Raw genomic sequence first — 14,391 nt, forward strand, 5'->3', positions numbered from 1 at the left:
GGAAACAGTCTCATTCAAACAAGCACAGTTGCTATATGAGACCAGTTTTAAATTAGAAGCTTAGATGAATAACATTTCCCAAGAGCCTGTGCGTTAGACGCTTGGATCTAAACTGCAATTATTCGTAAAGATAGGTTCTCTCTCTCTCCCTCTTCCTCCTCCTTCTTTCCTCCTTTCCTCCCCCTCCCTCTCCTTCTGCCTCTCTCTCTCTCTCTCTCTCTCTCTCTCTCTCTCTCTCTCTCTCTCTCTCTCTCATGCTATCTCCTTCCTGGTGTCACCCTTTCTCTCATGCTACCTGTCTCTCATGTTATCTCTCTGTCTCTTATTCTCCCTCTCATGTTATGTCTCTCATAGTCTTACACATACTCTCTCATGCTACCTCTTTCTCATTCTCTCTGCCTCTCTCTCTCTCCTTCTCATTCCTGGTCCATGCAATATCAGTAGTTTTATTTCACTGTACATGCTTCTGCTGAGATGTATCCCTTTACCAGATGCCTGAGATTAGAGGAATAGTCAGTCATAAGTGCATTCAAAATAAGCTTTCTCTTATTATTACTTGCTTCATAAATTTGGTACAGAAAGGAAAAGTTATGTAAAACTGAAAAAACCTATATGATAATATTCTCTTTTTTATTCTAATGAATTATGAAGGCGTTGGCTAATTCCAGTACTATATTATTTATTGTTCAAATTTCAGCAACCATGCAAATAAAATAATTTTCATATTATTTTGTTATAGAAAAGATTGTTGTGTAATACACCAAATTTAAGAAAGCCTTCTTAGTGGAATCTATATGAGAGCATATATGTATACATAAAATGAAAAAGAGAAATTTTTCATAATCTGTTATACTTAATTCAATCAACATTATTAGATTTATTTATTAGTCAAATATAAAAACAATCACTATTCAGACCTGGTTGAGGGACCTAGGCTTTGTTCAGTGGAGTGAAAGAGAGTAGTAAAGCTTCCAGTGGTCATAATAACTCATAATGTTCAGTGTGTTTCATAAGAAATATTCTGAAAAGACATACAAGTTTAAAGGATGAAAAAATGAGATATTTTATCTCTACAGTAATGGTGATTATGAAATACAGACAAGTGTAAGAAAGAAACACATTTGAAATGGTCCATGAAAAAGAAATACATCCGCCTGATAACATGTGCTTACGATGCAATAATGGCATGAATACTGCAGAACTGACCACTTTCTGTTAGGATCCAAGGCTCATTCCATGAGATCCAACCTAGTACCATTGAAAGGACCAAAAGTCTACAGCCAGAAAGATCAGTCTCTATGTGAGAAACGACTACTGTTATTCTGCTAAATGATTGTAGGATTAAAATGACTCCTAGTGACTTACTGCTTTAGCCATAGATCCAAACATCTTTCAACTCTCAGCAGAGAAGTTTCTCCTTGAAGTAGATTACAATTAACAAAGATCTCCAACTGGTCACTGTACAGAGAATAAAAGACTATGAAGTGTTCAGCCCTTTCTGGAGCATCTATGTCATGCTCATCATCACATAGCTCAGGATCTTCTTGGAAGAAGGGGAAGAAACACTCCAAGAGCTAGAGGTGGTGGAAACCATCAAGAAAGCAGTGTTTTCCAGACACAACAGGGCAGTTTGCAAGTATAGATTCACAATGACTGTGAGAACTTATGTAAAACCCGTGCAAACTCTAGCCAAAGTCCAGGCAAAAATCTGTGGAAGGTAAACAGGAAATACATTACTAGTCGAGCAGCTTTTGACATTTCATAGCTGGCGGAAGACAGAGAGTATGCTGTGTTTAGTGATATAACACCTGGTAGATCTACCACATGCCAGGGCATGAAGACTAACTGGTCAACACGAAATAGACTCCATAGTTATAAACAAACAAACAAACAAGTAAGCAAGCAAGCAAACAAAGGAAGGAATCTCAAAGTTGTATGGGAAAATGGGAGGGAGATTATAGAAAGAGTTGTGGAGGTGGTGAAGTTTTTCAAAATATATAAAATTCTCAAGGAATTAATGAAAATGTTTCAAAAAATAAATACAGAATACATTCATGTTTTTCAAGGATGGAACTGGGAAGGAAAACATTCAAGGAAGAGACACAATTACAGGAAAACCTAGAGCAATTATAACAAAGAAGCTGTCCAATTTGGTTAGATGGAAGAGTATGCAAAAGATAAGAGTGAAAATAACGGGCTGATGTAGGACCAAAGTGCTCCAACACTGATGCTCAATGAGAGTTTGCACAGGGCCGTGCTACTTATAGATGAGCTATAAAATGAGCACGTTGGCAGACTTTGGGAATTAAAAGAGTCTGAAGACAGAGAGTAGTTAAGCTATCAAGGTGAACTCCAAAGAGCGAGTCCACAGGAGCTGGAAGTGGAGACGTAGCCATAGATATAGAGGTGAATCAGAAAAGATGGGGAAAGCACATACACTCCAAAGAAAGAATTACAGAACCATCATGTGAAAGGAGAAAATACAATGGAGAGGAAGCGATTGTTGTGATATGTATTTTCTTATGATATTATTAACAGGACCTAGAGTACTGAGACTGGTGAGTTAGGAAACAGCAGAGAAAAACACCGATTAATAAATCTAAGAAATAAGTGATTTTCACAAAGAAATAAAATGAAAGAGAAGAGAACGGAGGAAGGAAAATGGGGTGAAGATAAAACCTCAGGTAATAAAGGAAAGAATCGCGGGAAGGGAATGGGAGCTTCTCAAGTATCCAGCAAAATACAGACATTGTCAGGTCTGGGAAACACAGTAGATTAAAGAGAGGATGCTACAGTTGACAATTTAAATAGTGAAGGCCATTGAAAAACTGGCACACAGGCTAATTGTGTTAATAACCTAGAGCAAAGTGTATGAGCAGGAGGACATTAAATGAAATTAATTTAAATTCAATTTGTAGTAATTTATTTTTCAGAGCCGAGGACCGAACCCAGAGCCTTGTGCTTGCTAGGCAAGCACCTTACCACTGAACAAAATCCCCAGCCCCAAATTTGTAGTAATTCTAAAAGTAACACAAAAAGGAAAAGACAATGATAGTCCAAGACATTCCTATTTCTTCTGTGTCTTCATCTATGGTTTCCTAAAGCAAAACAGTGCAATTTGTCACTCCTCTTTGCCTACTCCCATACTGACTAACTAATTCACTGGGCTTGGGAAGTTGAATGATTAGTATTTTCCCTAATGAGAACTTACAATATTTGTCTGCAATAATGATCAGGTGGCATGTGGATACACGACATGTGGAAGGGTTTCCACTATTGATTGTCTTTGATTTGGGGTTTTCTTGTCAGAATCACTTGACTTTGAATCTATTGTCATTGGGAGAGGGAAAAAAATGGTTTCCAACTGAATAAGTATTCTCTGGGAAAAAAATAACTGTTTATTTTAATTCTTAATTTCCTTTGCTTTCATGCTCTTCCCTTACACTCACATGTTTTCTTATTAATCAATTACCAACACATTATAAAAATACAGAGCATTTTATGTGATGTTGATTCTCAGACCCCTGTCAATACTTTTGAAACCTTATGCTTGCTGAAGCACCTCAGAAAGTTAGCTTCCTAGTACATTGTTTGCTCGGGAGCTAATGTCCATATATGCCTTACAGAGCACTTAAATCCATTGTACACTGAGAAGACCTATGCACAACGTTATACAAGCACTTCACCCTCATCTCTAGAGTAATGCCTCACTCCGCAAGAAAAGTAGAACCACACCTACTTTCCAAAGACTCCTTGCAGCAGCAAGAGCTTTTGCAACAACCCTGAATGTGGAAATCACTGAAAAATAATTCAATACCATAGAAACTGCTATGCTTAGAATTTCAGGGTTTCTGCTTATCTAAGCTAAATATTTCAAAAGTCAGAGTTTCGACACAACGTTTATTCTGTCAACAGTTTAGGTCACTGTTAGGGCTTTCGGACTACACCATCTTGTGTTGCCCAGTAGTATAAAGAAGGGCTCTCTGGGAGTACCACACAAATTGCTTCTTAACGTGTGTGCCTTTTGTTTCTATGGCCATTCAGCTTAGGTTCCTGGACATAGCTAGATCGCTTTAAAGGTAAGTGACCTAATGATTTCTATTTCGATTCTTATACTTCAAAATTGTAGATTATGTGTCCAAAAGACTCTCCATGACAGGAATGAAAGTACATCCCTCAGACTATCAGTATTTCTTTGTCTTTCTTTTGAACTAAGAAATACCAATTATGCTTAAGTCTAAAAACAACATTTGTAGACTTTGAGTCACTTGTGAGTTAAACTGCAGTAAACGGAAGAGCAAACACACTCTTCAGCCAAGGCTAGCTATGTGTGGACTCCCAGCCTACAATTAGCAGTGGTAAATATCTCTTTTAGAGCCTCTGCAGCACCCATAGAAAAAAAATGGGAGCAATGAGAGGTTCAAGAAGTTTGCAAAAAGATGAATGGCCAAGGATAAACTGTAGCATCTGCTGAGATCTGTCAGGTCAAATGCACTGAACTGCCCTGCAGATATATTTTATGTGAGTAATGTGTACCCAAAGGTGACGGAGTACCATGAACTGGTTCTTAACCAGGATTCTCTAATTCTCACAAAGCCATCTTCAATGGTTCAGCAAGACTGCTGACTTCTGGAGAGGTCAAGAGGGGATAGCAATTACCAGAAAACTGCAAAAACAGCTGCTCTTCTATCGTGACCCCAGATTAGAAGTTGTTTCTCAACAAGTCTTTCTCTCTCTCTCTCTCTCTCTCTCTCTCTCTCTCTCTCTTTCTTTCCCTCCCTCCCTCCCCCTCCCTTTCCCCCTCTTTCTCTTTCTCTCTCTCTCTCCAACCAATCCTACTGACCTTTCCTAATTGACATTTCCATAAAAATACATGCCAGTGAGTCAAATATTTGCATTGACTATTAGCTACCCTTAAAGTATTTTTAACAAATTGAGAATCAGCAAATATATGTTGAGGGATGATAACAATAAATTAAAGAAATAGTTCTCTTTGTTTGAGTGAAAATTCCTCTTTTAACATAAAATCATCCTTTTGCCCCTAATTTACTTATCTTAGTGCTTGGGAAACACACCCAGGACCGGGTACATACATGCCAGTCAAGTAGTCAAATGCTGTGCCACTAATCAACACCCAAACTCAATAAGTTTCCATAAAAGCAAAAGTGTTACAAAGGGAGAAGTTGATAGCCACCTCTGTTACTAACATCATCAAATAAGTTTGGAGTCATCGTCTTTTTTATATTGTTGTCCAAATTTCACCTAGCAGAGTTATGACCAAATAACAGATCAGAATATTTTATATTAAAGCTTTGTTTTAGAAATTTTGATGATAATTCTGAAGAAAATCCACCTCTGATTTCAAGCATCTACAAATCAAAGCAGATGGTATTTGCTAAGAACTGAAGCCTGATAATGGGACACATTGCCACTTGTTCCGATCATTCTCATACTAAGTATATAAAATTAAGAGTTTGTTTTCTTTCTAATATGTGTAGGAAGATTCTAGAAGGTGTACAAATCTGCCAAGAATGACTATTTAAGATTTGCAGCATTTACAGGGATAACCACCCAGATTTTCTCTGAACTCTCTCATCCCTGTGCTGTTAAGATGCTGAGGCAAAAAAAAAAAAAAAAAATGATTTCTTACCAGGAAGCAACAGTGAATAGGCAAATTGAGTGGTCTGTAAAGAAGATCCTATTTTACTATCAAAATAGACTAGGGCTACAGAAACTTTTGAGTTGGATTAAAAAAGACTAGACCAAAAGCATGAATAAGATTGTCAACACCTGCCTATCCTTTGCAGACAGTGACGGTGGCTTCCATTTCTTTGTATCATGTTCCCAGCCAAGCAGCAGGTATACAAATGCAGGTAGATTGTCATTTACATTGAAGGGTTATTCAACATGTGGCAGTAGATCTGTTTGCTTTTATTCTAGCCCTTTCCTCTGATCTGTCAGATAAGGAAAAAGAGTTTAACAAGAAAGTCCTCATTTCTGAGTCCATTGGAGAAAGAATTCTGATACCTTCCCTTGGCTTAAAATAAAATCTATTGTCTTGTGTTATCGTTGCTGACATAACCTTTTATCACAACTAAGAAATGTAAGCTCATTACATTAAAATATAATCAGAAAATAAGCTTCTGAGACAGTTAAAAGAACTATAATTCAGTATGATAATTGGGCAATATTAAAACTTGTACGTTTGCACTCCTCCATTGTTGGTGGGATTGCAGACTGGTAAAACCATTCCGGAAATCAGTCTGGAGGTTCCTCAGAAAATTGGACATTGAACTGCCTGAGGATCCAGCTATACTTCTCTTGGGCATATACCCAAAAGATGCCTCAACATATAAAAGAGACACGTGCTCCACTATGTTCATCGCAGCCTTATTTATAATAGCCAGAAAATGGAAAGAACCCAGATGCCCTTCAACAGAGGAATGGATACAGAAAATGTGGTACATCTACACAATGGAATATTACTCAGCTATCAAAAACAACAAGTTTATGAAATTCATAGGCAAATGGATGGAACTGGAAAATATCATCCTGAGGAGCTAACCCAATCACAGAAAGACTATACATGGTATGCACTCATTGATAAGTGGCTATTAGCCCAAATGCTTGAATTACCCTAGATCCCTAGAACAAACGAAACTCAAGACGGATGATCAAAATGTGAATGCTTCACTCCTTCTTTAAATGAGGAAAAAGAATACCCTTGGCAGGGAAGGGAGAGGCAAAGATTAAAACAGAGACTGAAGGAACACCCATTCAGAGCCTGCCCCACATGTGGCCCATACATATACAGCCACCCAATTAGACAAGATGGATGAAGCAAAGAAGTGCAGACCGACAGGAGCCGGATGTAGATCGCTCCTGAGAGACACAGCCAGAATACAGCAAATACAGAGGCGAATGCCAGCAGCAAACCACTGAACTGAGAATAGGTCCCCCGTTGAAGGAATCAGAGAAAGAACTGGAAGAGCTTGAAGGGGCTCGAGACCCCAAAAGTACAACAATGTCAAGCAACCAGAGCTTCCAGGGACTAAGCCACTACCTAAATACTATACATGGACTGACCCTGGACTCTGACCCCATAGGTAGCAATGAATATCCTAGTAAGAGCACCAGTGGAAGGGGAAGCCCTGGGTCCTGCTAAGACTGAACCCCCAGTGAACTAGACTATGGGGGGAGGGTGGCAATGGGGGGAGGGTTGGGAGGGGAACACCCATAAGGAAGGGGAGGGGGGAGGGGGATGTTTGCCCGGAAACCGGGAAAGGGAATAACACTTGAAATGTATATAAGAAATACTCAAGTTAATAAAAAAAAAAAAAAAAAAAAAAAAACTTGTACGTTTGCTAGGACCATACTCGCTATCTTCACGGATATGCATCTAAAGTGTACTAACACCTAATTACAGAGTTACACCAATTGATTATACGGAATTTCCACAATGATCATAATTGTTAAATGCAATTAGTGCATAAAACTATGCAGCCAGCAACAACAAAAAGAAGTGGCCAGCATTGTGGCCCGAGCCTGTAATTCTAGCCATAAGAAGTCTGAAGGTAGAGGATCGTCTGTTCCGGAGCAGTCTGAGCTATTGTTAAATGGGTTCAAGTCTAGAACGGGTGACTTGGTAAGACTTTATCTCTAAATACCATGCCAAAAGAGGTCTGGAGACATAGACAGTGGTAAAATATTTGTTTAACATGCATAAAGCCTTTGGTTGAATTTATAGCACCAGAAAACAAAATGAAAATTAAGGACATAAATATTTCCCTATTAACAGGAAAGATCATTGAAGTGCATTATGTCTTGAAAAAGCTAAGCAGAATCACTTGACTTCTGCTGCTGTACATATTTAGAGCCTGTGCATGCAAATATATGTAGGGTGTGTTCATATATTCTTATTGACGTATAACAAGTTAAACTATTATTTTAGAGATAAATAAACTGAGGCATAGAGAAGATAAGTGAATGTCATTTTTTGTTTTAAGTGAAAGTTACCATATTAGTTTCAAGAGCATTGTATAGATATTGAATGCATTATTAGAACATGTAATATCAACTTACGAATGTCAGTAAGTAGTGGTGACTTTATAAATAACTCCCAGATACTCAAGGCCCAACAACACACCTAGAGAACACACTCATCCTGATTTTTATTCAAGTATTAGTCATGTAAAACTTTCTGGTACTCAGGGTAGTAGAACTCTGCAAATCCCAATGCTCCAGTAATCTGATAATAAGTGTTGCTAGAAAGTTAGCAAAGGGTGCACTTCATTCAAGAGTCAAGAGTTTTGAATGAGCTCTTGTCATGCTACCTCAGTTGTACATCCTTGAACTTCACCGTCAGTGATGTAGAGAATATGGCTTCTTTCGCTCTCATTTTTCCCCTACTTTTTCTTTTATTGAAAATAGATTGTTTATCTAGATTTCCTTTTCCTCTACCCGTTCCAGTTCCTGCCTCCTCTCCCATTCAGATCCACACCCTTTCTGTTTTCCTTTAGAAAACAGTCACCTTTGGAATAATAATGAAATGGAATTAATTAATTAACTAATTAATTAATTAATTAAAATATGACAAAACACACAGGTACAAAACCAAAAGAAGAACAAGAGATGCTGCTGTGACTAGCGCAGAATTTCCTTAGGACTCATTTATTGCTACATTTCTCTCAGACGCTTGGCCATTCAGCAGTGTTAGGTATGGGCTCCATCTCATGGAAAGGCCTTAACTCAAATCATATTTTGGTTGATTTCTCCCACAAGTTTTGAGCCACTGTTTTACTAGTGTACCTTGTAGTCTGGTCAATTTTGTAGATCAAAGTTTAATAGCTATGTTGGTGTTCATGTTTCTTCTTTGGTAGCCTGCAGAGTAACCTTTCAGTATCATGAATGCTAGTCCTTAGGAGTGAAGGCTCTAGGCGCTAGCTCAAGTTCTCCATGCTCAGTGAATGTGTAAGTGCTGTCTGCAGCAGTACTGCTTCATTTTGGGCATTTTGTGGAAAGTCACCAGTAGCCTCGCCTCGGCAACGGCCTGGGTTGTTTAGGGTTTCCTATCGGACCCCTTTAGCCAACAACTCAATTAGATAGAACACTTTTCACATTCTGGAAGTTTCGTTTGGTGATGAGAGATGTCTATTTGGGCTTCTGTTGCCCTCCCTCCCCATTATCGGGCAATTTAATTTACATCACCTTCATCCATTTATACATTTCAGGAAGAGTCTCCTGCATTTGGTTTCCACATGACTTCTCAACTCGCCCTTAGTTTTTCCTCTCCATAATCCTTCCCTTGCCCCCATCCCTTCCCCTCTCTGTTTGATCCTCCTGTTGCTATCTCCCCTCCTCCCCCACCAATAACTATCTATTCTATTCTTATCCTAGAAGTCTCTAAGACATATCACAGCTCTAACTTTCTATGAACTATCTATGAAGGACAAAGGCAGTAAAATCCCTTTAGTACTTCCTAAAGAGTAGCCTAGACTGCTCCCCCAGTCTCTAGAAAGCATAGAAAAGTGAATGTACCCAAAGTAGCACAGCATAAAATGGGTGGCTATTCCGAGAAACATATTATAAAATTTTCAATAATTTGATGAACTAAATGTCTTCCAAATACATACTACATAATTTGTCTTGTTTACTATTACTAGTTATTATAATATAATGAAGGTTATCACTCTGTTAATCTTTAGCCTTCAAATCTTTTTAAAAATTATGCTTACATGAATTCACATATAAATTTATGTGTTAACTTGCCCCATGAAACCTAGAGCAATGAAAATGTTTTCTTTAATCACATGAATCTGTAATTCTCATTATTTATCTATCAGGCCACTCTATTTCAGGGCCTGGGAAAAGGTCCTGTGGAAGCATGACCAGACATCTCCCCTTGTGTTTCATTTTGCTGATCATACTGATTGACAAGAGTGAAGCCTGTTTCTGTGACCACTACCCATGGACTCACTGGTCCAGCTGTTCTAAGTCCTGCAATTCTGGAACCCAGAGCAGACAGAGGTGGGTATGAAATATTCGTAATATTCTGAAGAATCTCAAAGATGGGATAAGTAATATCAAATAGATCGTACTATGCATTGAAGAACAATTATATATCAACCAACAATTTAGTATATCTGACAGAATTTGAGTTCTATTTCACATAAAGTTGAAATGAAGTGTCTACTTTTGTTCTTTCTGCAAAATTAAAGGGCTTCATAAAAATGATTAAGAGACTGCACAGTAAGTTTAGCTTTTTTTCCTTACATCACATAACTCCTACAGTTAGTGAGTTAATTATACAGAAATTTGTAGTCATTAAACAGAGCGGAACTGGACCTCAACTGAACGGCACTGCTAGCTACTTGCTTGATTGTTGGCACAGTTAATGTGGCAAGAAAATTGTGCTTACTTGCAAATATTTAATAATCCAGTCATTTTACAATTCAGACTCCTCACCTACACATCTTGCTTGTATCTGTTAGATTTTTCTGTGCCCTTGATTTGCTCACATGATGCAGAAAACTGTTCTGGACATGACTGTTCTGGAAAGGGATCACAGCCAAAGACTGTGTGATCTTGATGGAATGCAGACAGCTCACACACCTTTAATCCCTCTGGCTGGAATACAGACACACCCTTAGTACACCTTTAAGGTAAAATTAGTTTGTAGAAGGAAGCAGCCATGCTTGAAAGTAGTGTCTAATTGAGGGGCAGACAAAGTGACCAATCAGAGAAGGATTTGACAGAATGAGTCAGAGATAGGATATGTCCATCTCTCATGAGAACAACACAGAATAGAGAAGCTATTGAAGAGTGTCACAGAGAGTCGGGCAGTTAGGAGGCAGTGCAGTGTGCAGTCCAGTGTAGTTGAGTTCATTTATGAGCTCCTGCAGTTCAGGTCAGGTCAGCAGAGGCAGTTGAAGAATAAGAAGAAGCTAGAAGATTAGAAAAAAATGACCAGAATTAGTTTGAGGCCAAGCAGAGCAATTCAGTGAGGAACTGAGAAAAGCCACATTAAATCAATTCACTTGGGGAGGAGTTTTAGGCCAGAACAACTGAGTTGAACTAGTCAGCCAAAGCTCAGAAAAAACTAGAAAGGGTGAACTTATTCATCAGTAAACCTCCAAGATAATTACATCAAGTGAATAAGTTACTTTTACAACATGACCTAAGGAAAAAAAAGCATATTTTACATTTTTACTATTATACTTCTTTTAGAGAATTATTTTTAAAAAGTAGTTTTCTATAGCCCATTAAACTTACCAATTGATTTGAAATATCATGAAGTATGAGAAGAGACTCCATTCTTCAAGAGTCCTTCCATAGCTCTCAACTGCCATCACTGTCTTGAAATTCTCCACTTTGAACTCCCATTTTCATTATGGTCTTGAGCTCTCTTAAGTTGTACAGACTATGCATGCACCACCCTTCTTGATTTCTCTGATAATGTTATATTTTTACTCTTGGTAGGTAATGCCACATATTATTTTTTATTGATATGAAGGCACTGTGAAAACACTGACTCTGAGTAGCATTTTCTCACCATTACAGACAAATCGTAGTGAACGATTACTATCGGGATAACTCATGCGATCAGCTCTGTACCAAGCAGGAGACCAGACAGTGCAACGTGGAGACATGTCCCATCAACTGTGTCCTAGGAGACTATGGAACATGGTCAGACTGTGACCCTTGTATTAGAAAACAGGTACGTGATCCACAGGCACACCCAGATAATCTGAATCCCAAGTCAGTGCCAGTCTCCCATGGTAGATTCAATATCAGAGATTTGCTGAATTTCTGAAAATAAACTGCCTTAATTTTCATTAGAGGAAAATCATGTTTAGTAGTGACAGTCATGGTGGTGACAGTGACAGCTTCACTGGTGGTGATGGTGATAGGGCTCCTTCTTTATTAATTTTGGACATATGAACACCAAAAGGAAAGTCACCTCAGATCCTAACACACTTATCCATATCTGAACTCCACTGACTCTGCCTTCTGACACTTCTGAAAGCAAAAGTAAATGCTAAAATTTTCTACTTTCATCCAGTGCTTAAAACAAAACAGAAATAAGGGAAATGAGTCAAAACCCTGACTCTGTTTTTCCTCTAAACTCTGTCTACTCATGAGAAAATCCCTCAACTTGTTTATCTCTCTCCACTGCAATATTTACCCAGTACATAGTCATTCCGGTAAAGGCCATATCACGTGACGGACATTAACTTCAGTCAGTCCCGTGTTCCCAACAGCTACACATTAGAGAGGAAAATGAAACTTCATTTGTGAAAGGCAAACTGAGAACTGTGCTGGTTCCCTTAAGTAAATCTTGCAAACCACATCCTAGTTTACGTTTATGCACAGTGTGTCTTCCAGCTCCTAGAGGGCTAAGTATTTTAACCAAGAATGTACCATTAATTACTACTATATTTTGAACTGGAGCTTTCCTGCAATTTAAGTCAGCACTGGCTAATTCTGTCATATTTCTACCCTCACTCTCCATCTTCCTCCTTACCAAATTGTGTCAAAGTGTGGAGAATATGTCAAATCAGTTTCCATAGTGACTTTCTTATGCAAAAGAATCTCAAGATCCTTTTCCATTTATCACTTGACACTGTCAGAGATATAAAAAGGCTATTTTATTGCCTGAACACAGGAGACCCTCAGTAAACACTTTTGAATTTACCGTTGGTGTAATTTAGAATTGTTATGATTTCAGCATAAGGAGAAGCCTTCTCATTTTTCACTTTGGGAAATTGAGGCATGCCAAGTGCTGATTTACTAAATATACATACTAGAATGAAATTGAGGGAAAATATTAGTACAGTCCAGGTACTGTCACCCTGGGAAAGATTACAATTAGGACTGACAAGGACATCCTGGAATGGATTTTTACTTTGACATTGGCCTTGCTTTGAAATTATTCACTCACCTCTACTTCTCTTTCAGGTTAAAGTTAGATCTGTTCTGCGCCCAAGTCAGTTTGGGGGACAACCATGCACAGAGCCCCTGGTGACCTTTCAACCATGTGTCCCATCTGAGCTCTGCAAAATTGAAGAGACTGATTGCAAGAATAAATTCCTCTGTGACAGTGGTAATATATTCTGCTAAAATATTCAGTCTTCACTAAAAATACTGACTGCCAGGAAAATCTCAGGGAAAAAAGTCCTTTTCCCATTGTAAGCATGAGGGGGACTGTTGTTAGGTTACAAATTAGCAAAGCACTAGGTGTGAAATTAGCTTTCAAGACATAATAATCTTGACGAGTTACCTGACGCATTTGCTTAAGTAGTAGTGTTCAAAGCTTTCCTTGGTTATAGGGGTGGAAAGGGAAAGAGGAGAACAAAGGAAAAGACGGCAGCAGATTTTATAACAAGTAGACATTAGTACACACAAATCTATAATGAGACTTATCCAAAGGAAGTGATGAAATGGGGGCCAGAAAAATGGCTCCATGGATAAAGTAGCTTTCACTCAGCCTGATAACATGAATTTAACTCCAAGCGCTCCTATGACAGAGAGAACTGACTGCTGAGAGTTGCTCTGGTCTCCTTGTGTTCGCATAGCAAACACAAACACACTAAATTAAATAAATAAATAAATAAATAAATAAATAAATAAATAAATAACCAGAAAACTAGGTTAAATAAGAAGTGGCAGATTTTTTTTGTTGGAACAAGACTGATGAGATATTATGTCTAGTGAACTGTAAATAAATTTTCATAACTGGTCCCCAAAAGCTACTCCCAATACCACACTAATTAGAAATCATATTGGTTTAAATGTTATCAACATTCAAGTATAATGTATGCTGATATCTGTAAGAACTTATATTTAAGTTACATTAGAATAGAGTCAAATCTTAAATCGTTTAATCACAGGTACTCTTCTTCATTCCTGGATCCTACCACTTCAAACAATTGAAATATAATTTCTACAAAGGCTTCAACAAACATCAAAATGGACAATTTTAGCTTTCCAGTCACCTGGTCTATCTTGCTATCAGCCAACTGTCAACCCTCCTACATAAATATATGACCTTATACCAGCAAGCCTTATATATATAAGCAAGGACATGTTCCAGTGAATCATATTTACAAAAATGAATGCAGGTCAATTTCAGCATATGAGCCATAGTTCTTTGAACTTTAACATAAATAACCAATTTGTAGTTATAAAAAAGAAATTTCAGATAGATAAACCCCACATCGCTTCTCTGTACTAGCAACTTTTAAATAGTAAGTAGCAAGTTTTAAATTTCACAGATAATTGACTTAAGACCTTAGAACTAAAATTCTTCCTTTCTCACACATCGCTCTTGACCTTCATCTCCGCCAACTTCTAAATGCAGATGAAAAGGTTAGTGTCAGGGTTTTCCTGACC

At 38.0% G+C, this 14,391-nt stretch overlaps 1 protein-coding gene across 2 annotated transcripts in view; it reads left to right on the forward strand.

The window, feature by feature from the left end:
* The first annotated feature begins 3,908 nt into the window (after positions 1 to 3,908).
* The window catches only part of C6 (complement C6), a 75,262-nt gene continuing 64,779 nt past the window's right edge, over positions 3,909 to 14,391 (forward strand). Inside the window, exons 1-4 of one of the 2 annotated variants that reach the window (XM_008760747.4) lie at positions 3,909 to 4,079; positions 9,843 to 10,026; positions 11,560 to 11,716; positions 12,958 to 13,102. In XM_008760747.4, the coding sequence (XP_008758969.2) occupies positions 9,884 to 10,026; positions 11,560 to 11,716; positions 12,958 to 13,102 (445 nt within the window). In that variant the 5' untranslated portion in view covers positions 3,909 to 4,079; positions 9,843 to 9,883. The remainder of the gene's footprint in view (positions 4,080 to 9,842; positions 10,027 to 11,559; positions 11,717 to 12,957; positions 13,103 to 14,391) is intronic. The other variant, NM_176074.4, reaches the window with a different exon arrangement.

The sequence above is a fragment of the Rattus norvegicus genome, chromosome 2 (genome assembly GCF_036323735.1).
Source record: "Rattus norvegicus strain BN/NHsdMcwi chromosome 2, GRCr8, whole genome shotgun sequence".
In the NCBI taxonomy this organism is placed as follows: Eukaryota; Metazoa; Chordata; class Mammalia; order Rodentia; family Muridae; genus Rattus; species Rattus norvegicus.